This window comes from Pezoporus flaviventris, unplaced genomic scaffold (assembly GCF_033815535.1).
Source record: "Pezoporus flaviventris isolate CSIRO_AGI_PZ_B2104156 unplaced genomic scaffold, CSIRO_AGI_Pfla_v1 ptg000066l, whole genome shotgun sequence".
NCBI lineage: Eukaryota > Metazoa > Chordata > Aves > Psittaciformes > Psittacidae > Pezoporus > Pezoporus flaviventris.
In genome coordinates, this window is record NW_026892614.1 from 22,086,622 (window position 1) to 22,108,549 (window position 21,928).

Sequence of the window (21,928 nt, forward strand, 5' to 3'; positions counted from 1 at the left end):
GTTTGTTTTTTTTTTTTTTGTTGTTGGCTTTATGATTTCCCTAATTCCACAGTCGTTCCTATCTCCTACTTAGCTCAGAAGAAACTTGTGATGCTGTTTATTTCATAAACCCTAGGGTGGGAAATCTGGTTATTTGAGTATCAAAGAACAGTGAGAAGCTGTTTTCTGAATGATACAGCTATATCTATGTGTCCATCTCTCTGACTTCTTTCACTTTTTCTGTATTGTATTCAGCCTCTCAAGTTAGCAAATATAAAGTACCATTGTAACTTCCAGTATACCCTCCTCCTGTTCTTGTCTGCAGGGACACAGTCTGTTGGTCATGTGAGTGAAACTGTGAGACAGCTGAGCCAATTCAAGAGCTGCCAGCAAGAGGTCCCCTTCTCTGCCTGTTTCCCTCTCTTGCTACTTACTGTGACTCTGTGTTACCTTTTTAGACCTATTGCAGAGCTGATTCTGCTCCCTAGCCAAGCAGAAAATAAGAGCTTACCACAGCTGATCTGAGGGAGAGGCAAGGGAAGGGAGAACTGAGAAGGGGAAGGGACTAATGCTTTCCACTTTCATCAGAGCAAGCTGTTAGATCGCTATGAAGTTCTCCTTCAGACAGTGTACCTGCAGATAAGGGGAAAGTAGACAGGTGTACTGAATGTAAAAACTTGACCTTAAATAATATATTCAAACTGCATGTGATTTTTGCCTGTCTCTTACAGTAAATTGGAATTAGGAGTTCCTCTGGGTATAAAATCTAAGCATATATAATATGCTGTGTAGTAGATAGCACATCTCTTTCAGTAAGTTACAATTTAGAAAGCGTCTCAGGTAAAATTTACTAATAAAATGCTGTTAAATATTTGAATGGCAGAAAAATATATTTAAGGAGTTTGTGCTACTGGATTCTATTTCTGACTATTGAATATTTTGGGCAGTAAGTTTCTTCGAGTGTATTTTTGACATTGGTAATATCTCACTCAGGTCTGTATTGACACCCTGATTTAAAAGGTAATAAGTGAGTAATAGTACTATTTCAGAATTGGTGCCAAAAAAAACCTGATATGCTTTCCTACCCAAGCTTATTTTTAAGACTGCTGTACTTTTTTATTTTTAGGACCACATTTTAATCCCAGTGCTATTCATAATTTTTACGATAATATTGGATTTCTTGGTCCGGTTCCACCAAAACCCAAAGGTACTGTACTGGTAAAATTTGGATTTAATACTAATATCCGGTTTGCATCTAATAAGAGGTTGCATTTTACGAATCTAGTTTAAATGTTGATTATGAAATAGATTACTTTAAAGGCATATGAACCTTACATTTTACCTGTATTGGCAATAAATATGCTTCTGTTTGCTGGTTTCCTCTCTATTCATGTATTCAGGAAAGAAATATATTAAATGGGGTACGTTTAAAGATGGATAATATGTTGGGGGGTATTTTAGGTAAATGGAAGCATACATTTTATTTTTTCTTTTAAATGAGAGCATGGGATACATAGCTTAGGGATGAGTGAAGCTTATTTAGATAACTTCAAAATTTTCTTTGGGGAAAAGTAAATTTATTTACACGTTCCAATAACCCAGTTTGGTTACCCTGACTTTCTGGGTACTGTACAATTTTTCTCAACAATTTACATAAAAGTCTTCTCTGAGTATTGTTAAATACAGTTTTACATAGTTGATGATGAAAGGAATGCTGCCCAATAGAGCAGTCAGTATTGTTGAAATTATCAGTCTGTCTTGAACACTGTTTTGCACTTTTTCTTGCCCTAATGGGATGTCAAATACAGTCATTACCTCGTGTGTTACCCAAAGCAGAGAATGAAATCAACTTGTTTGCAACATTTCATACTATGACCTATAAACAGACCACCAAATGAAATAGATAATCCACTCATTTCTGTCTAGTCTTTCTGTCCAGGAAGTTCTCCACATAATATATATGTGTGATTGGTCCTTGTAGTGTGCAGGTAACTGTTGTTACAGAATCACACTTTATGTATTTCTAGCCATTCAGTATGGTTTAGATAAATTGTACTTTTTTTTGACCTCCAGACTGTTTACAGCTCCTCCAAACTGGTGCTCTTCTTCATGCTTTATAAGGTTGCTTTTGCCTTCCATTATCTAAGCTGTTAATGAAAATACTGAGTAAAGTTACATCCACACGTAGTACTTTTAGACAAACTTTACAGCTGAACCATGAAGAATTTATCATGTTTTGTCAATTACAAAGTTCCCTTTGCATTAAATAAAACCTAACCTATCAAAGAAGAAAATTAAAATTAATTTTCTGTGGCTACCTAATATTTGCATTGACTAATCTTCTGAGAACTCACAGATTTAGGTGTTTAACTATTTGGTACAACCTAGCTTGAAAATGCAAAGTTAACCCTGACTGGTTTATTAACCTCTGACGTAACTCTCATTCTTTCTTTCTTAAAAAACATTGCTATTGTATCTTAGTCTTTTGTTAATTTTAACTGAATTTTCAGTTCATTTTAAGTTTCAGTTTAGCTACAATATAAGCTGCAACTTAAACCAGATTTAACCACTGTTGACAAGAGAATGAAAAATACTTCTTTTTGCAGTTGTGATCAATACCATTGTACTTCCTGAAACCGTTGCTGTCATTGTGCAGCAGTTGCAGTTGGCTACTTGCTAATGAGATGTTCTCCGGTTGAAATAATTGGCTAAAAGACTTTGTTGCAGTTACCTAAACTGAGAACCCTTAACTTGAGAAGTTGATCTTCTTTATTTCTCTCTCCCATATTTTCTCTTTTCATCTTCTGTCTTTTCAGATCATGCAAAAAGATTCACTTGTATGCTTGGGGGGGGGTTACTCTGGAGCGTAACAGGCCTAGGCACTGATTTTCACTTTTGTGTATTTGCCTGCCTATTTGTTTTAGGGTAGAGCTGCGTATATTCATTCTAGGTTCTAAATGTTAAATATATCAAAAGGTTACAGACCACTTCTTGACTTAATGAATTTTAGACTGCTCCGCAGACCTCAGACTGCTAAATCTTGTGCATGTTTCCTGTGCTGATTAATTTCTACAGTTTATCTCCTTTACATGCAACAGCTTTGAACTGAGACCAAAAGGGAAGAAAGCAGAGGGAAGGGATGTGAAATTTGCTTTTTATAGTTTCACCTTGTGCCTTTTGGCTGACTTACAATCAAGCTGTAGTCAAGGGGGTGGTAAAAAGCTGCCTCTGTCACTTGCAATAACTGTGCTGTTCTCAGAGGAACAAGATAGTTCTCAGTTACTGAAAAGAAAAAAAAAAAATCATCTCAAAATTCTTTCCATGCTGTTCTTGGTTAGTAACTGCTTATCTTATCTCTTTCATGTCACAGATCAGAGGTCCATTGTGAAAACACCAAAGACTGTTCCAGACACGGATGAAGATGAGGGAGCTCAGTGGAGTTGTACTGCCTGTACTTTTTTAAATCATCCAGCCTTAAATCGCTGTGAACAGTGTGAAATGCCCAGGCATTTCTGAGCCAACAGGCTCATTGCTTTCTGTAAAACCATAGCAAATGTTACAAGGAACTATCCAGTCATTGGGGGGTGGGGGGGAGGGCAAAAAAAAGCATTTATGCGTAGGATTTTGTAAAATTGAAGGTGTGACAAGATGGTATTTTGCTAATGTTAAATGTCAGCCCACAGAGCTAGTAATACCTCAGTGTTGTGTCACAGGCAGTTGAACTCGATCGGCTGAAAGGTAATCTGCTGGAAGACTCGGTTGCCAGCTGCCTAAACCATGTACAGTATTACCAGTATCCCAGTAACACACTCCAGCGCTTGGGTGTTGCCCATTCTCTTCTCTGCCCCGATGTCACTACTGAATTTTGACAGGGGAAAGGAATAGAGTGCTAGTGTTTTTGTTTTCAGAGCTTTCAGTGGAGCATTACATGCACAGAGGAGATCTAAAAAGAACAAGGTTTAACTGTGTAAACTGCTTGCTGCCATAATAGTGCCTTCGATAAAGGGAAGAACTTCACAAATCAGTGGTACGTTCTGCCTTCCCTGAAAACATCTCTGTGAAGCCAAGTACAATCACATCTAAAGATGAAAAGGAAAAACTGCATGCGTTGTCTGTACAATACACACAGTGAAATACCCCAAAGCTTTTTCCTACTGTACATAGCTCTAGAGCCTGCTTTAAGTGATTTCTTTTCTTCACCTTTATTATTTTCTTGTACTTCTGTATGTATAGTATAATAGTCTTTTTGTTAACTTTCTTTTTTTTTCTTTAAGTGATTAAGCACGATCATGTCCCATTTTTTTAAGCTTTTATCTGAAAGAAGCAATGCCTTAAAATAAGAGCATTAATAAGAAACTATGCACAAAATAGCTTTCCTCTGCTCATTCTGTACATTGCTCTTGTAAATGCTGATGATCTGTGAAGACCTGCAGATGCGGCGTGGTAAAAGTTGGAAGAGTTATGCATATAGTTCACTCTGTACACTGAGTTTTACGGTGGGTGACACAAGGTAGCATTTTGTCTGGTGTGAGGAAACTTTGTACTAAGAAACTTTCAACCCACCAACAGATCGGCATCCGATTTAAGCTTGCTTCATCTGCTGGGTATCTTGCAGACTCTTGAAGAGAAACTCGTTGGGGAGGTACATACAGTGCCAAAATCAACAGCAGCAGCATCGTACAGCTTTGTTCAAGGACTTTAAATGCTTTCCTGTTTTGGCAGCCGGTTTCTAAACCTGACTTTGTGGTGAAGTCTCATATTTATAGAAAACAAGGATAGCAATATTTAGGACAACTGAAATAAAGGCTGGAAAAGAGAAATCAAACAGACTTGAACACTGAAGCAACCTCAAGCATCTCTTTATTTTGATGATCTATTTTTTTAAAGAAAATATTCACATGATCGGGGATGTATGTAACTGAAATCAAGAAAATGGAATTCCAGTTCAGTATGCATGAAAGATGGCACGCAAAGAATGATGTAGCAGCACTTAGCGTGAGGCTGGAGGGAGTGCTAATAATGTAGCAAGAGACAAAGTAGACTGTCACCCACTGTAAACATTTGCCAGTGGACACTTTTGTTAGGAATTTTACAAGTGATCTATGTGAATGCACAGAGGCCTTTGTTTTGAAGGCTTTGCTTTTTTTTTTAATGTGGGAAGAAAATGCCAATCCCAGGTAATTAGGCAGTAGACCCAGAGCACTTGCATTCAATGCATTTTGTTTATAAAATGAGGCCTTGTTTTTCAGCTTCATCTGCAGTTCTATGTGAAGATTGACAAATCAGTTTTTACCTGTTTATTAATAAAACCTAATTTGGATATCTTGAGTTGATGGTTTTGTGATTTAGCTGGGTAAACTGCCTTTGTAACAGATAAGTTATTTATAAAAATTAAAAAAAAAAAGAATTATATTCTAATGTTTGGGTTTGTGATTTGTTTGCTTTTCCCATGCTGTGGAGCAACACAATACTCAATGGAACAATAAGATTAGCAGTCTTGAAAGTAGGTTTTTCTTATTTTCTTATGACCAGAGATTTTATTTAAGCCTTTGTTTTGTTCAGTCTTTCCTCCCATGCATTATTCTGTTTGATTCTAATTCAGTGACTGTTGTAAGAAATGTGTTCCAAAAAGCTGTACTGATAAAAACCATTCGCTTATTTATGAAGTAGTAAGCTAGATGTGGGCCCTTTTTTACTTCATGCTTTAAGGGTTTATGATTTTTAAAATTTTTTTCAAATACAAAATGGGCAACCACTTTGTCTAAGGTATTAGATGATACAGAATATACTTTGTGTACTGTTAATATAAGTACAGTTTAATTATTAATATGGTTAAACTTTGTTTTGGTGCTATGTATATCACACTGTTACAAGATGTGGAGTGTTCTGGACTTGTCCTTCCCACTTGGTCCTGGTGTAGACAGGCATCTGGTATGTGGAGTTGGGCTTTCCCGGGACACGGTCATTTTATTTAAAAGCCCTTCAGGAGACATCTATAAACAGATTAACTACATATCCAGCAAGAAACTTAGTGAATCAACTGGAGTGCCTTAATCTGCTGTGTGAAGAATATTGTTTGGAGCATGGAGGGCAACTGTATTTAAAAAGCAAACCAAAAACTCCAGTCAGCTGTCGGGTGAAAAAAACATGTTTGGAGGAATAGGTAAAATGGAATTCTGTTCATCATATCAAATATGTAACTGATCTTTTCCTTGCATTTATTTGTTTATTTTCTGAAAGTGGGGGAAAAAAAAACCAACTTGCATCCTAGTTCCAGCTACTTATGCAGAGCCCTTGACACAGCGCTCAAATACACAATACTTTTTTGTAAACTAGGTATGTTTTAAAGTAGTCATCAGCATATAGTCACTTAGTGATAAAATGCGAATTCCAGGTTTGATACTTAATGAAATAGAAGAAATAGTTTTCACTGGAAGTATGACTAAAGAATTACCTGCTTTGCACTTATATAAAATATTTTTATTGTCAAACAGCACAATAACACACTTAGAAAGCATTCTTGTGTCTGAGAATGTCTGTTTATAGCCATCATGCTTTGCCAAGAAAGGTTGAGTGAGATGAACCCTGAGGTCCCTTCCAACCTTGTATTCTGTGATTAGTATGAGAATGTATTAGGCAGTGTTTTCAGTAACTGATCCTGGAACACTGGGACAAGAGAAGTGACATCTCCAGTATTGTCCTTTCCACAGACTTTTACCTTCACCTTCAGTTACCTTTTACTTTCACCTTACCTTTCGCATTCTTCCTGTATTTCAAGTCGCATATGTCATTCGGTCTTCCTTCAAGCTGATGTTGGTATATTGGCATGTCACTGTTGTATGTTTTTAAAGGGTAGGGTTTTAAGGGTTTGAGTTTTGAAGGATGATACAGATTTCATGGTTGAATTTTACTATTTTTCCTCATAGAAGATAAATACAAAAATTTAAACATTTGCAGTAAGGTTAACTTTTTGTTACGAACATCAAAAGTTTACCTTGGATGCTGATTTATGACTTTTCTATATTGTCTTTGGATCTCTATAATGGGGAGGGGAGAGAGATATTATTTCACTCTAGCAGGAAGGGAGAACTACACTCCTGGGCTTTTAGAGAAGCTCCCATTTATTTTTTGTGACTGTGTAAAACACTATCAAATGATCAAGCTTCTGATTTGCGGTAACTTTAGAAATGAAGGCAGTGAAACTGAGCCAGAGATCTGGTAAGTGGGCTTCTGTGTCATGTCAACTCAGCTGTGTAGAACTGACTCCAGTTGGTGGCTTGCTAGATAAACTGGAAAAACATTTGTCTTCTGCAGCCACTGATCAGTAGAGGTATTCTGTTGCCCAGGAGTAGGGTTATGTATGGCACCCCTGAAATTCAGATTAAATGTGAGATTTGATGTCTTTGGTCTCAAGCTAATGATAGGTCGATTTTAAAACTGCATAGTCAGTATCTGTGTCTGTCTGTGTGTATTTGTTTTACTTATGTGAAGTTAATCAGTTTTATGAAATGTCTGTCTTCGGCGTATTTTGTAGGTGCCCAAGGAGAAAAGTACCCTTATCAGTACTTCCGTCAGATTCCTCCGCCTTGAATGGCTATGACACATGAGTCTGGATACAAATTAAAAGAAGACTTGATTAAAGATGTTGAAGAAGCGTTTAAAAAAAAAAAACAACTCACCAAGTATTGAAATCTATTGAGTATTTACCCTTTTATTCATATCTTGTAAAAAAAAAAAATCCTAGATTTGAACAGAAAAATACAAATAGGCTTTAAACTTTTGATTCTTTACTCTGCACTCCTCATACAGGGTAGAATGTTTACAATGCATTCCTTTTTCAAGCCTGACTGCTTGAATAGCAATTTTATTGCTAACTTTGAGGAATAGTCTTTAATTTTGGGTAGCCCACAATGGCTTGTGAGGCTCATACTTTGTGTAAGCTACTTAAAAATTACCAGAGGGAGAGAGTGAGAATAGGAAGAGTTGGTATGAAATGTTTGAGAGCTTACAATCATAGTAGTTAGGGTTGGAAAGGACCTTAAAATCATCTAGTTCCACGCCCCCTGCCATGGGCAGGGACACCTCACACTAAGCTATGCCACCCAAGGCTCTGTCCAGTCTGGCCTTGAACACTGCTAGGGATGGAGCATTCATAGCTTCCTTGGGCAACCCATTCCAGTGCTTAACCCTGTCACAGTATAAAGAACTTCCTCCTTATATCTAATCTAAACTTCCCCTGTTTAAATTTGAACCCCTTACCCCTTGTCCTACCACTATAGTCCCTAATAAAGAGTCCCTCCCTAGCATCCTTATAGGCCTAACTACTATAGGAACACTGAGGAATGATAATGAACATTTGGAATGATGCGATCACACTAAACTTTGAAATTTTGGTACAGTCCTCAGTGGGTTTGATCTGTTTTTCTTTGAGCAAATCCATGGTATGCTTCCTTTCACAGGATAGCTTCTCACACAGTGGTGCCTTCAGAGGTTGCACTGGTAGAACTCAGAAGTGTGTGCTTCAGTCAGACTTTAGACATGTTCATCTCCATCAGTGTAAGTGGATATAATTACATTTTCATCTAAAACACAGATATTTTTAATACGTAACCAAAATGTAACAGTCTCCATCCAGTGCTATGCTGCTGAGTGCATGAGTTTAGCTGAATCTTTTTCCCCGTGTTCTATTTTCTTCATTGATTTAAGTTGCAAGTCTCTATGCACAGTTACAGAGAACTTCGAGCCAAAATGATTATCTGTATGGGTTGAAACTGCCTATTATTTGCAGGTTTACTTAATAAAGCACTATTGTGTGTGAGTGCAGATTTTGAAGTAGCATGTCAGTTTGGGTACTACTCAAATGAGCGATTTGAGGTGTTTGTATAAACCTAATCCAGTTTTTTATGGATGTACGTTGTGTTACGGCTACAAATTCTGTGACTGCATGCAATTTTTCCACACCATTTATGGGAGCACAGTGCCAATACAATTTTGATGTAGTTAATTTGGTAGTGAATGGAGGGAAATTTATATGAAGTGGGTTTTATGTGGGTTTTGTCTTAGTACATGTTAGCAGACCATATCCAGCCTGCGGCTGATCAGGTTTGCCTGAATTGTGGTTCCTGTTGTGATTGAGATCCAGGGATAAGATACATGATGATGGAGATGTAGAGGAAATGGACTAAGAAATACTCTGTCCTTTGTTCTTCACATGCAGAAGCAGGTTGTGTTGCTTTTCTAGCACCCCATTGTAATACGCAGACTAAAATGCAGCAAATATCAGCCCTCAAAGCTGACAAGATTGTAAATGGTAAGAGTGGAACTTGGAACGTAGCATGCCTGGCCATGAAGACTGGTGTGCTTGGTCTGTGGTACCTTAGAAGTCTGTATAAGTAAATGGGTTTGTCACATTGTGTAGCCAGTCGTTGGGAGGATTTGTTGGTTTTCTGGTGGTTGATGGAGTTGGTTGATATGTTCCTGGGCATGATGGCCAAATGCAGTCCTATCCCATTAATTCTTTGCAGACTTGCACGACACCATGCAGACTAAGGTCAGAAAAAGAACAGTAAGGTTAGGGAACAGCAGCATCAGAGTATCTAATTTACATGCCATTTGACAAAAAAGAGTGGCCAAAATGTCAGGCTGGCTTCAGGGGCAATGGGAGGTGCAGTCTGTGTAGGAGGTACCCAAAACAACCTCAACACAGAACTTGCTTCCCATTATATTAGAGACATATGGGTGCCACCACTGTATATCTGCTCACATGACAGCCATGTCTCCCATTATGTACTGGGGTCTCATGCTTGGCACGTTCAGTTACGTGCCCAGGAATGGTTCATGAGGTGCTCCTAAGAAAAAGATGGGGGGAGCAAGTAAGCAGAGTGCCTCGTCTGGCTGGTAAGCATCCGCTTACCCACCTTGGAGGGGAGGCGCCTGTGGGTAAAATGGGTTATTCTGCCTCTGCAGTTTCGAAGGTTGGATGCTTGTTCATTAAAACAGACACTTAATAGCCTCAGAAGGAAGGCCAGTGCATCTGTAATGCTTCTAACCATCATACTATAATAATAAACTCTTAAAAGTAATGTTTTCTAATTACGTAGTAAATCCAAAAGTGAGTTCAAAACAGGTTGGTGAATAATGATGGCTCTTCTGCCATCAGATGAGATAATGAATGTTTGCTTGGAGTGAAAACTTGATTACAAAAGTTATCAGCCCCAAAACTTCAAATAAAGAATTACTTTTATAGTGGTGTTACATTTATGTTGATAAAAGATGATGAGCAAAGCAGTGTTTGTACAGAATGTCTCTTACCAGCTGATCCAAAAAAAAATTACTTCATTTATAAACACTGCTCATGGTAACAACTCTGCACTTCATGGCTGTAAATTTTCAGTCAAGGACCCCTTCTAATGATTGTTTTTAATATTTGATATTTCATGTGTTGTGTCCTGGGTAGAGCATAATTGGAGAGACGGATTCATTTTTTACAAAATCTTCTCTGTTTCGCTCTTGTTTTGTGTTAGTCACATTTCCCAAATTACTTGCTTGCTTAGTGCCCTACAGCATTGTAATGGAAGCTTACTGTCATGCGGTCTGGGAGCTGCTGCTTGGAAGAAAGATGCAGAAGATGCTTGGATGCATTGTGCCCCTTCCCACCCCTCTCATGGGGTTGCAGCTGACTGGGAGCTGGTGGACAGTAATGGAGGAAATGTGAAATGATAAAACTAAGTTTGTCTAACGGGACCTAGAGAGAGGAAGGAAGGCAGCAATTGAAGCACCAGCAAGTCCAGCACTTCTTTCTGCTGGAAGATTTATGGCACTGCTTTAGGATTTTTGTGTTTCCTCTTGTGTATAGCGTGTAAAGACATCCTAAAGATAATAAATGTTTTCTCACAGTTATGGCAGCTCTGCTCCAAGCAGCGTGCAGAATGTGAGCCCAGGATTTTGCAGTTCCCTGTGCTTTCATTAATCTCTGTCTCTATCTTTGCCTCTTTGTCTTTTTAGCTTTCCTTTTTTCTCTTTTTAATTAGACTTGAACAGCCAACCACTCAAGCCAAATTTCCTATGCTTTGTTGGAGCTGTCTGGTAGCTACAGTGAAAATTTGAATTAGAGCTGGGATGTGTCTTTTGTTCACAAGCCTTTTCCTGCCCTCTGTGTTTCGGGGCTAGAAATCAAATATGACCTGGTGAAAGAAAATACCATCTTCTGACAGATACACCTGACGCAGTTGGAAAGAGATAGTCATGAGGTGTCTGTTCTGTCTGCAAGAATCATAGAATCATAGAATAGCTAGGGTTGGTAGCCAAAGTCTGTGGATGAAAATTGCTGTCATAGAGAGGATGTTGGATGTTCTCATCAGGCATCCAGCTTGAAGTTTAAATGTGGTTTGATGCTGTGTCACAGACTTGTTTGGTGGTTTAGAGAAAGTTGCCCAGAACCTTGTCTGTGTGTTCCATGGCAGCAGTCTGACCTTTCTCATTTTTGCAGTTTTTCTTGTGCAGTTTCTCTGCAACTGTGAAAGCATTTGGAGGTGTGTACCTCTTCATGTCTTCTGTCCATGTTCATGAACGTTGTTTTTGAAGAAGCGGTACTGTATACCAGAGGTTCATCCTATGGCAGTGCAACTAAGCTGCAGCTCTACTTATAAATAAATTGAAAAGGTGGAGTAACTCTTGGCTTCAGAAAACGTTTCCTAATCCTTGGCACAGATGCTCTGTAAATGAGAAAGAAAATAATGTCATGTTAGTGGTTTTTTTGAGCTGGAAGACATGACAAAAGCTTTCCCTATTTAATGACAACTAGTAACGGAGGGGGGGGGGGGGGGTGCTGAGATTGATAATTTTAAATTAGATTGCTTAGGCTTTTTGAACCCCTAAGGAAACCACGTGCTGTGCTGCCTGGCCACTGTTCTGCCCCTGCGAGCTTCACTTCTGGCCCAGGGCCTCTGCTCTGCATGAAATGGAGCAGCCAGCTAGCAAGGGCTGAGGCTGAATCTGCTCTTGTTAATGACCCTACAGCTCCCCTCACCAGGGAGTGCTTTTCTGCCAGCCCCAGAGCCTTGGCCTTCAGGCTCAACTCTCCAAACTCGCCAGTAGTTCTGCTTTGAGAAACAGACTTTACCATTTTTCAAGGTAACTGTGATGCTTTCCAGTTCCCAGTGCTTCCTGCAGCAACAGCAGAGTTGGGTGATGGAGAGAAATACTAGGTTATTCACATGATTTACAGTTGCACCCAGAACATCTGCCAGACACAGCTGTGCCATGTGATGCTGTGCTAAGAAACCTCCATTCCCACTTGGAGAGCCCAGCCATGCTCAAAGTGGATGTAAGTAACATGCAAAGGTATGTCTTGCGTGGTTTTGTTGAAAAGTGTATCGTGCATCTCCTGATGTATTGCTTCCTGTTGGTTTTCATTTTCTTTCATTTATTTCTCTTTATTTATTTTTCATCCTGATCTTTTCCTGGACCAATACCTGCGTCCTGGTAGCAGGAATGAGCCTATTGATTTTTTTTTTTTTTTTTTTTAATTGCATACAGTGGTTTAGTTCAAAATTTGAATCAGCATTTTAACACTTTGTTAGTTCTAGTAGTGCTCCGGAAGGTGCTAGGCTGCCATGTGGTGAATTCAACTCAGTATCTTTTAATTTCACATGTGAAATTAATCTCATGAAGCTAAACCAAAACAGATTAGGAATGCTTTGGAGCAGAGACTGCATCACCACCCCCAGCTGGAACTGTCCTTGTTACTGGTTTACAGGGTTGTACTCCATGAAGCTCCCATTCTCTGTGGAGCTATTAATGAGCTGTGAATCCTGTGTTCTGGCATGACCATGGCACACCCTCCCCAGTGGTGGCAGGGAACACTGGGCTCAGCCTTGCCCATTGTTCAGTCACAGCTGCCATGTTTTGGCTAGCGTGGAAGGGCTTCTACTTCTGAGGCCAAAAAGATGTTATCAGGTGTTGAGTAAGTTAATTTTCTTTCTGAATTTTGTTTGTATGACACTAGATGGGTGTCAGAAAGATGACACTGCTCATTTCACAGTGCAATTGGATTCTGCTGTTACTGCTGTAACCAAATTGGTTTTCTTTTCATTTTCTTCAGAGTAAAAACATTTAACTCCAGACTTATAAAAGAACCACAAATAAAACACACCAGTGAAGAAGTTGTGGAAAAGGACCTGAATAAACTGGATTGCTCAGAAACTTGTTTTGTCTGTCATTAGTCATATGTTACTAACTCCTGTGTGATCCAGCCATCACTCATGTTTGACAGAGCTTGCTTTCTGTAGTATTCTCCACCCCAAAACTCTGCTGTATTGCATTTAGCTACAAAAGCAGCTTCATACCTGCAGTTCCTGTTGGCTTTTTCTGGATGGTTTTATATGGGTTGGTTTGAGAGGGTGCCTGCCAGCTGTCAGGACACAGGCACAGCTAGTTCTCTCTGCTTGTCCTCAAGTAGTAATGCAAGCCAGCACACTCACTGACCTTTTCCAGATGTTTTTTCATCAGCCTCCGGTATCTGGGTTGATGGAGTTTGCTTTCCCTACCTTTTTAGCCCTTTCCAGCCTGGAGCTGGTAAGCCCACTGCAGTATTGCAAGGGGTTATGCCATGGTATGGGCACGGGGAGCTCCCAAACCGTGTATTTTCTCATTCTCCCTTCGCTTCCCTGCTAGCGTGCTTGATGGTTCCGGGCTTGGTGTAATGCACACAAGCTGCTGAGCCAACCAGAGCTGGCAATGTTTTATTGTACTCTTAACCCCACGTAGAGCTCTCTGGTCCCTGGATCTGGAGGAAAGGAACTGGTGTTTCCTGCTTTGTTCAGAATCTCATCAAGACCAGCCTGGGAGGAGCCATTGCTTTCAGCCCCATGCAGCTTTCAGCACAGACTACCCTGCACTTCAGATGCCATGTACTGAAGAGCAGTGTTTTCAGGCAGGGCCGCAACAGCACCCTGGTTGCAGACTGGGTTGTGGATCCTTTTGGGTCCCAGTTCTGCATTGGTGTGAAGTAACATATATACATCATAATATTGGCTGTGTCCTCCAGAAGATTTGCGTTGGAAATTGTGCAAGAAGGATGGGGATATTTTAGGTTATTTTTACAGGTTCTTGTACATGTGATAGAGCCTGGAAAGTGTGTGAAACTTTAGTAATACTATTACTAATGACTATGGTGCAATTCTGCCTTGAAATAGGACAAACTGCATTCTCCAAAACTTAAAAAGGGCTACTGAAAGCCACGAGTTTGGCACCCCAGGTGCAGTATTTAAGGTAGGTCTCAGTAAATGAAGGGGAGAATGGACCAGCGTCGGGAATCATCTGCTGGCCCATGGGCAAATACAGGCTCAGGAAATCCTGCCTTTAAGCTAGTGCTGCTGCTGTGCCAGCAAAGTGATAGCTGGACCACGGAGGGTTATTTGTGCCTCTGGCAAGGAGCTTGGACACAGGCAGCAAGCAGGTTTCAGGTAGCTCTGAGCTGAAGCCTGTATGTGCTGTGTGGCACATCCAGCCTGTACCTGGATAGCAGAGTATTTTATTTTCAGCTTTGCAGAGATGTGGGTGCACAACCCACTGACCTGGCCTTGGGCAACTGCACAGCTGTGGTGAACCCGCTCCCCAGCAATGCAAGGGAAGAATGCCTAAAAGGAATGCAGCTGGAAATTGTGGCGTTTTTACTTGCTTCGGAACTGCTTTGGGGTCCCTTCCCCCACTTAATGCTGCCTTACAGTTGCGTGCCTGGAATACTTGCTGTATATCTGCCTAGCGCTTGATTGACACATATACAAGATAATAAATTTAGTTACAATCCCCTGTGTTCAGATTGACCAGTTATGACCCAAGCACACCAGGAAAGACTTCAGAGATAACATTTGTAAGGCGATGCTCTCTGGACTCAGAGAGAAAGTGTTTTTCCAATTAGTTTCTGTCTAAGGGCTGGCTGTGATGCTTATCCAATTGGCAAACCTCGGTTCAGATTTCAGCTTTAAAATATAATTGGCAGCTCAGCAAATTCATAAAATTGATCCCCATTCACACTTATTTTTGGCTTGCGTTAAGAATGTGCCAACCTGGAACTCTAAACTTAACCCGGAGTGACTTTCCCAGGCTCGCTGCCCTGAAAGGGAAGCCTGGCACCAGCACCTGGGCCCCAGCCAAGATAAATCCTGAGCCACTGATGTCAGGGCAGCTGAGGCTTCAACTGTAGGTGAGGGGAGAATAAAAAGGCAGAGTAAAGGGTGGGTTTTGTAAAATGCCCCTTTCTGAAACTCCTTCTTCAAGTGATCTTGAGTGTGGCGCACACTGCTCCAATCTGACACGGTGCTGCAGTTTCTAAGACCATCTGAGCTGCCATGCACACTTTTAAGGCTGCTTAAACGTGAAACTTGTGCTAAAGTTCAGATGCAGTGTAAACGCTCAAGAGCGCAGTGCGTTTCAGGTCCGTGCGTGCAGCAGTGGCTAGAAGAAAGCGGTAGAATTGGTTCAGATCAGATTGATCGCAGTGTGATCAAGCCTCTCCTGTGGGTACATTAGTTTCTGTCAGCCTGCAGGAGCCTTTCTGTCCAGGAGGCCCAAGCAAAGCTGCCTTCATGCCGAGCTGAAACCATCACGCAGCCCTCCAGCATGGGCTGTCCTGTACATTCTGCTTGGTACATGGATGAAGTGTGCCTGCTCGTGGGGTTTATGCGAGTGGATGGAACCGGCTGGTGAAAGCTCTGGAGCAGCGAGTCCTGCAACCAGTGCTACCACATTGACACCTGGTGGTGGACTTGGCCCTCGTGTTTTTTTAAATGCATTATTATTGTACGTCTTACAGATGGCGATTACTAGACGTTTCCTAGAGGCATTCTGCTTGGCTGCCTATACTTTTTCTGTCAATAACTCCAAGTAAGCTCCCTCGGACAAATACAAACATTGGAACATCAAAGAGCAAAGTGCAGAGGCTGACTTAAATCTGTTCCTCCCAAATACCATCACCACTTGCAAATCAGTATCATAAAAAATGAACAGAACCATTGGAGAGTAATTTTCTACTTTTCTACTCTTCTAGAACTTAGGTTCTCTGCCCTTTTTCCATAATGTTATTTTGACTTCAGCATATACTGAGACTTTTTTTTCCCTCTTCTGCAAGACTTAAATATGACCCACGTAACCTGAGAAAGATGCTCTAAAGGTTTAGAGATCTTCCATCTGCTTCTCGAAGTGAAGCCCGGGCTCCAAATCCACTGCATGTCATGTATTACATTATGAGCAAAAGGATATTCAGATGCTGAAGTCCTTCCCTGAGAATGTTTCCCTGCTGGAAATAACATTTTTACAAGCTTCTGCATTCCCATCAGTCTCTTCCTAACAGGACCTCCTGTGGGGAGAACTCGGTATTTCTCATTCCGATGATAGTTTTGAGTAACATTTGTAATTGTCTGCCAATGGCTGTGTATTTTTTGGCAATAAGAAATCATAGTCAAGTTTGCTTCCCTGCTTAAATTTTCTTTAGCACTACTTTTGGAGCAACGATGGGATGGGTTGCAGCCTTTGCCAGGCTATCATGGCATTTACACTTTTGGTTTCCCTGGAGCTGCAGAATGTGATTTTAGTTACGAAGGGCATTTTACCGTTTCAAGCAGTAAGAGCCACCATGTTCCTCTGCACTTCTCCTGCTGCTCCCTTATCAAGTTCTGATCTCTCTGCATCTCTTCTGCTGACAGTGCAAGGAGAACATTATTCCTGTAGTAAAATTAAATCTAATTGGGAAACCAAATTACCAGATGGTGATCTTGTCTTTGTGTTTGTCGTTGTAGTTCACTCAGTTACTGCGGCTTGTTATTTAGCAGGTTTCACTGGTGTTTGGAGTCTCTGCAAATATTAAATCATGGATATTAAGTTCACAAGCTGAGAGCCAGAGGAGAGCTGGACTCAGCTTTGCTCGGTGTTTCAAGAGTGCAGATGGATGGCATCCATCTTTGTCAGTCTAACTTTGCACAGCAGTAAGCTTCCAAAGTTTATTATACCATGTGTAACATACAGCATACTTGCTTCTGCCAGGTCTATGTTTCTTTAATCTTATTTAGTGCCTTTTTGGTCTTCTATGAGAAAATGTATTTCCACTCATTTGTCTGGTTTTTATGCCATCCATGTTTTGCTGCCTGCTTCTAGTTTATGGTCTTGTTTTGCCATTCGGTGTTCGAATGCCTATTTGTCTCCTGTATGAAGCCAGTAGTGTGAGTAACTGCCTCAAATGTACAGTCCTGGGGATGGTAGGTGAAGGATGCTCATTGCTTTTTGCAGTAGGATTTAAGGTAGTTCAGAGCATGTGTTGGCTGAGTTTCTGCTAGCATCCCATTTGATCCTTGGCGAGTGGAAAAAGCTGTATGAAGTCAGCTTTGGTAAGAAGGCTTCTTTAATGTGCCATGGAAGAACAGCCCAAGGATACCAGATCTCTGCCAGGCTGAAGGTATCTCCCTTGTGGTTTTAAAAACAACAAAAACCAAAACTTTTTTTCTTTTTTTAAAAGAAGTAAACCAAGAAACTATAAGAAATTTTACAAAAGGAACTCCTAAAAACCTCTTCAGCTTGAGAGCAGGGAAGGGAGAGACAGGATCCTCGCTGGGCTTGAGTGGGAGCAGTGCATGGCACAGCAAGACTGGGGGGGGGGGGGAAATGTGTAGAAATTAGGGAGGCTGAGGAAACCGTGTGACACAAAGGAATGGTGAAGGAGGAGGAGCTGGTTATGGTGAGCAATTCTGATGCCAGCACTCATTGGCAGAGGCACATCATCCAATTTCCTTTCCCCATTCAAAGGCCCGCCAGCCCTGCATACGTTGTCCTAACTTTCTGGCTTGCTGCCTTGCATGTGCTGTCCTCACAGATTGCTGTGTTCACAGCTTTGCTTCATTTGTATGTCTATTTTGACTGCATTTGCCAAGTCAGCATCTTACTACATCTTACTCAAGAGTTCCTCTGAGCCTGCTGCAAGACTTCAAGGCAGTGATTCCAACTTGGGACAGAGAAGGAATATATTTGGCTGAAATGTTGTAAAAATCCCTTCACTATAGACTGTGAATTGCACTGCTTCCTTAATAATGCTAATGACAAGTGGTGCTGTAATATTAAACTATTCTTGTCTAAAAGTTCAAAGCATCCCAGTCCCGATAGCCCCTAGGAAGTAAATACTACAGAAGTCTTGCATGTGTAGAATCATTGGATGGTTTGGGTTGAAAAGGACCTTAAGATCATCAAGTTCCAACCCCCCTGCCATGGGCAGGGGCACCTCACACTAGATCATGTTGCCCAAGGCTCTGTCCAACCTGGCCTTGAGCACTGCCAGGGATGGAGCATTCATGACTTCCTTGGGCAGCCTGTGCCAGTTCCTCACCACTCGGCACAAACATACCCTGATGCAGAGAAGCAAAAGAATTGTTGTGGCAGAGTGGATGAGTTGAATGACCTGTGTTCAACAAGCAGTCTGTCTGTTAAAGGCTTTCACCAGAGGCTTTGGGGTTTGAGGTGGTCTGTCATACTTGGTGAAGGACAGGACTTGCTGGGTTCTTAACTAGCAAGCCAACATTTTTAAGGAGGAGAGAAGCCATGAAACCTGTCTTGTTCTCCTCAGTTGTTTGTGATTAGTTTGAATGTTTGCTTATAAATTGTGTCAACTCTTGTAGGAAGTGAGTTAAAATATTAGCAAAACTTCTAAGAATAATTGGCAAACACTCTTTGATACAGAACACGTTTATTATCTGCTTCATAGACAGTCTTATTATTAATAATCGTCATGGTATCTAAGCTCACAAATTAGTGGACTTGTCATGAGTGTTCTGCGAGAGGAAGATTTCTGCATTTAAGAGGATGTGGGAAGGAGGTATATTGGGCTGCCTGGACTGCATGGGGAGCAGAGGACCACCCTCTTCCCCTTCTTATGCTGAGGAGCTGTTGCAGGGGTGACTTCTACCCAAGGGTTTTCAGCGACATATTTGTCTCTAGCTTCCCCAGCCCCTCACAGAGCAGGGTGTCTGTTCCGTCCAAGCTTCTTGGGAAAGGGTGAGAGAAGGGAAGAGGATTCTTTATTTATGACTCTTTTTTTAATTATTATTATTTTCAAATGAACTTGGCAACTCTGTAGCTCTCCCTTAGGAAAGCTGTCTCCTGGAGGATTGCTCTCACTGCTTCCAGCTGCTTATAAAAGTCTTGACAACCAAAAAGTAGAGAACATCAAGGGCTGTCCAAGCCTGTTGGGATTTATGGATTCATTTTCAACTTGGCAGCGAGAGCTGGACTCAAACGCATCTCAGCAGAGACACCAAATAGCAACAGCCTCCCACCCCGTCTGAACACCCTGGCAAGAGCTGCCTCCTCCTCCTTCCCATTAGTAGCCCCTTCCCCTACCCCAGGAGCTGACGCAGCCAAAAAGATCCTCCTGTCTTGGAAAGAGTAAGAGGCGCTGCAGCAGGAATTCTGAGCCCCAGATACTTGTGCTGTGGTGAAATAATGGAACAGTCAGCGCTTTCCATGGGCTCTTGGCCAGCAGCAGAGCTCCTCTCAAGCAGGCAGTGACACAGCACCACTGCTGAGCTGCCCTTCGGACAAAAGCTCCGTGAGAAACAACCCTCTGGTGAGCAGAAGAGCCAAGAGAAATTAAGTTCTACTTAGTGCCAAAGTCTGATTTGTTTTCTCAGCCACTTTCTCAGCAGAATGCACGTTCTGTGTGTTTTGCTGAAAGAGTCCCCAGTAAATAAGACAGAAATGAAAGAAAAATAAGTTATAAAGCATCAAGAGAGAATTTTGACCAACCACCAAATTCCTGTGCATCCTCAAAGGAAAAGCAGAAAAGCTGATGCACGTCTCCAGCAAGCCGAGGGCACTATATAAAGGCAGAATGCCAATTTTCCTATAGATTTTAAATGCCTTTTGCACTGAAATATGTAACATTATTCCAGACGTGAAAACAAATGTTGACAAGTACAGTTATATCCTGCTCTGTTGCTACGTGTGTATTTTCTGAGTGCTGTCATTTTGGATTTGCTGTGTTCAAGTATGTGGAAGATCTTTTTCCACTCTGCATCACACTTGCTCTGTGATTGTACATATGTGTACAGCAGCATATATGTGTATAGCAGTAGTTGGGAAAGCTCTGGTACAGGTTGGTAGGCAAGCCAATGAGCCTGGCCTTGCATAGGTACAGTACAGGCACTTAACCCCATGAGATGGTTGCTTCAGTGTGTGAAGTGTGTTGCGTGGCATATTTCAGCACAACTAATAATGCCTGTAGAACTCAAGAATTTTTCAAAGCATTTCACAGGACATTTATTCCATAGTTTTGTTTTATAATGTCATTTCTAATCTTCATGTAATATGAGGTGGATAAACTTACAAGCTATTCTGGAAGCTATTCACTTGGAAGATGGATGAAATCTTTTCACATATTCCACAGCTTAGCCAAGGACTGGGATAGGGAAATTATCTCTTGTTCTGCCTCTTCCTCTCTTTCTTGAATTAATTCCTCTCGTACTGATGTTGCCCCCTCTAATTCTGGCATTGCGTCTTCTTCATCTTCCTTCACTACGTGAGTTGCTTTTCATTTCCATTTCTTTTGTATATAGGAGCAAATGACAGGCATGGACTGGTCCTTTGGTTCAGCTGCAGTGGCTGCTGCAGGGGTTGGAGTGTCTGCAGTGTCTGTTATCAGAGTTGGAGTAGCTGCTATGCTGATTGGTGGGGACAGAGTAGCCACGTTGTCTGTTGCTTTGCCATCAGATCCAGACACGTCTTTTTCTGATAGTGTTGAGCAGGGCTCTCCATTGTAGTCCAGGCCAGCGCTCATTGCAGTTATTTGTACCTCTCTGGTAGTGCCAGGATGACCACATACTTTTTCCACGTTTTACTAGCTTTTCTGGATCTTGTACAGGGGGGAAGTTCCAAAGCACTGGTGGGGCCCATTGGCTGAGGTACTTGCCCATGCCACTCCACACACCCTGCCACTCGTGACTGTCCTGTCTCAGGGAAGTTCTCTTGGTGGTATTCTTAGGTCATTGTTTAACCTGAACCATATTCAACAGAACAGGGGCTCCCAGCAAAAGGAGCAGGCTGGTTTCAAGGATACTCAAAGGATACTCAGAATCTTTAAAATTCTCAAAGAGCCTGGTGGGGGAGCAGAGGCTGTGAGGGAATGTCTCCTCCATAGGGGGAGAAAGAGAGAAGTGTAATTGTTAATAATTCCCATTACATGATTCAAAGTGTAGGGGTGATGGCACAATTGCTCGCCACCTGCCGACTGATAACCAGCCTGATGCGAGCAGCAGTCTGGGCCTTCTGGGTATCTCCTTCCAGTTTATATACTGGGCATGACATGCTGTGGTATGGAATATCCCTTTGGCTAGTTTGGGTCAGGTGTCCTGTCTCTGCTTCCTCCTGGCTTCTTGTGCCCCTTCTCACTGGCAGAGCATGAGACTGAAAAGTCCTTGATCAGAGTAAGCATTACTTAACAAACCAATGTTTTTAGTTGTTGCTGTCAACGTCGTTCTCAGGCTAAAGTCAAACACACAGCCCTGCACCAGCTACTAAGAACAAGAAAAATGACTGCTACTGCTGAGCCCAGGACAGACAGTTATCTATATTGTGACAGTAACTAGTGGATAATTCATTACATGTGGAAAAAACTGTTCTGCTCTGTGAAGACAGATCATACCCCCAGCCCCATGGTTAGGATTTCTTGGAGCCAACCATGTGGCCATAGATGATCAAACTGATACAATGTGCTTATTTCCTGAACATTCTTTAAACAACACTAACCAAGAAAAGCTTCTGGTGCTTTCCAGAAGGAAACGGGTCGAACTGTCACCACTTCCAAATCATGCATCATGTGATGATGTCACTAAAGGTCACTTCTTTGAAAACAAAAGAATTCAGTGGTGTCAGTGAGGGCCACGTTTGACTCTTGCTTGAGATCAACAAATAC

The 21,928-nt window shown here is 41.4% G+C and overlaps 1 protein-coding gene across 2 annotated transcripts in view; it reads left to right on the forward strand.

Moving 5' to 3' along the window:
- TAB2 (TGF-beta activated kinase 1 (MAP3K7) binding protein 2) overlaps positions 1 to 5,307 on the forward strand; it is a 313,346-nt gene extending 308,039 nt beyond the window's left edge. For both annotated transcript variants that reach the window (XM_061471515.1, XM_061471516.1), the window contains 2 exons: positions 1,106 to 1,186; positions 3,350 to 5,307. In XM_061471515.1, coding sequence (XP_061327499.1) covers positions 1,106 to 1,186; positions 3,350 to 3,495 — 227 coding nt within the window. In that variant the 3' untranslated portion in view covers positions 3,496 to 5,307. The remainder of the gene's footprint in view (positions 1 to 1,105; positions 1,187 to 3,349) is intronic.
- The last annotated feature ends 16,621 nt before the right edge of the window (positions 5,308 to 21,928 follow it).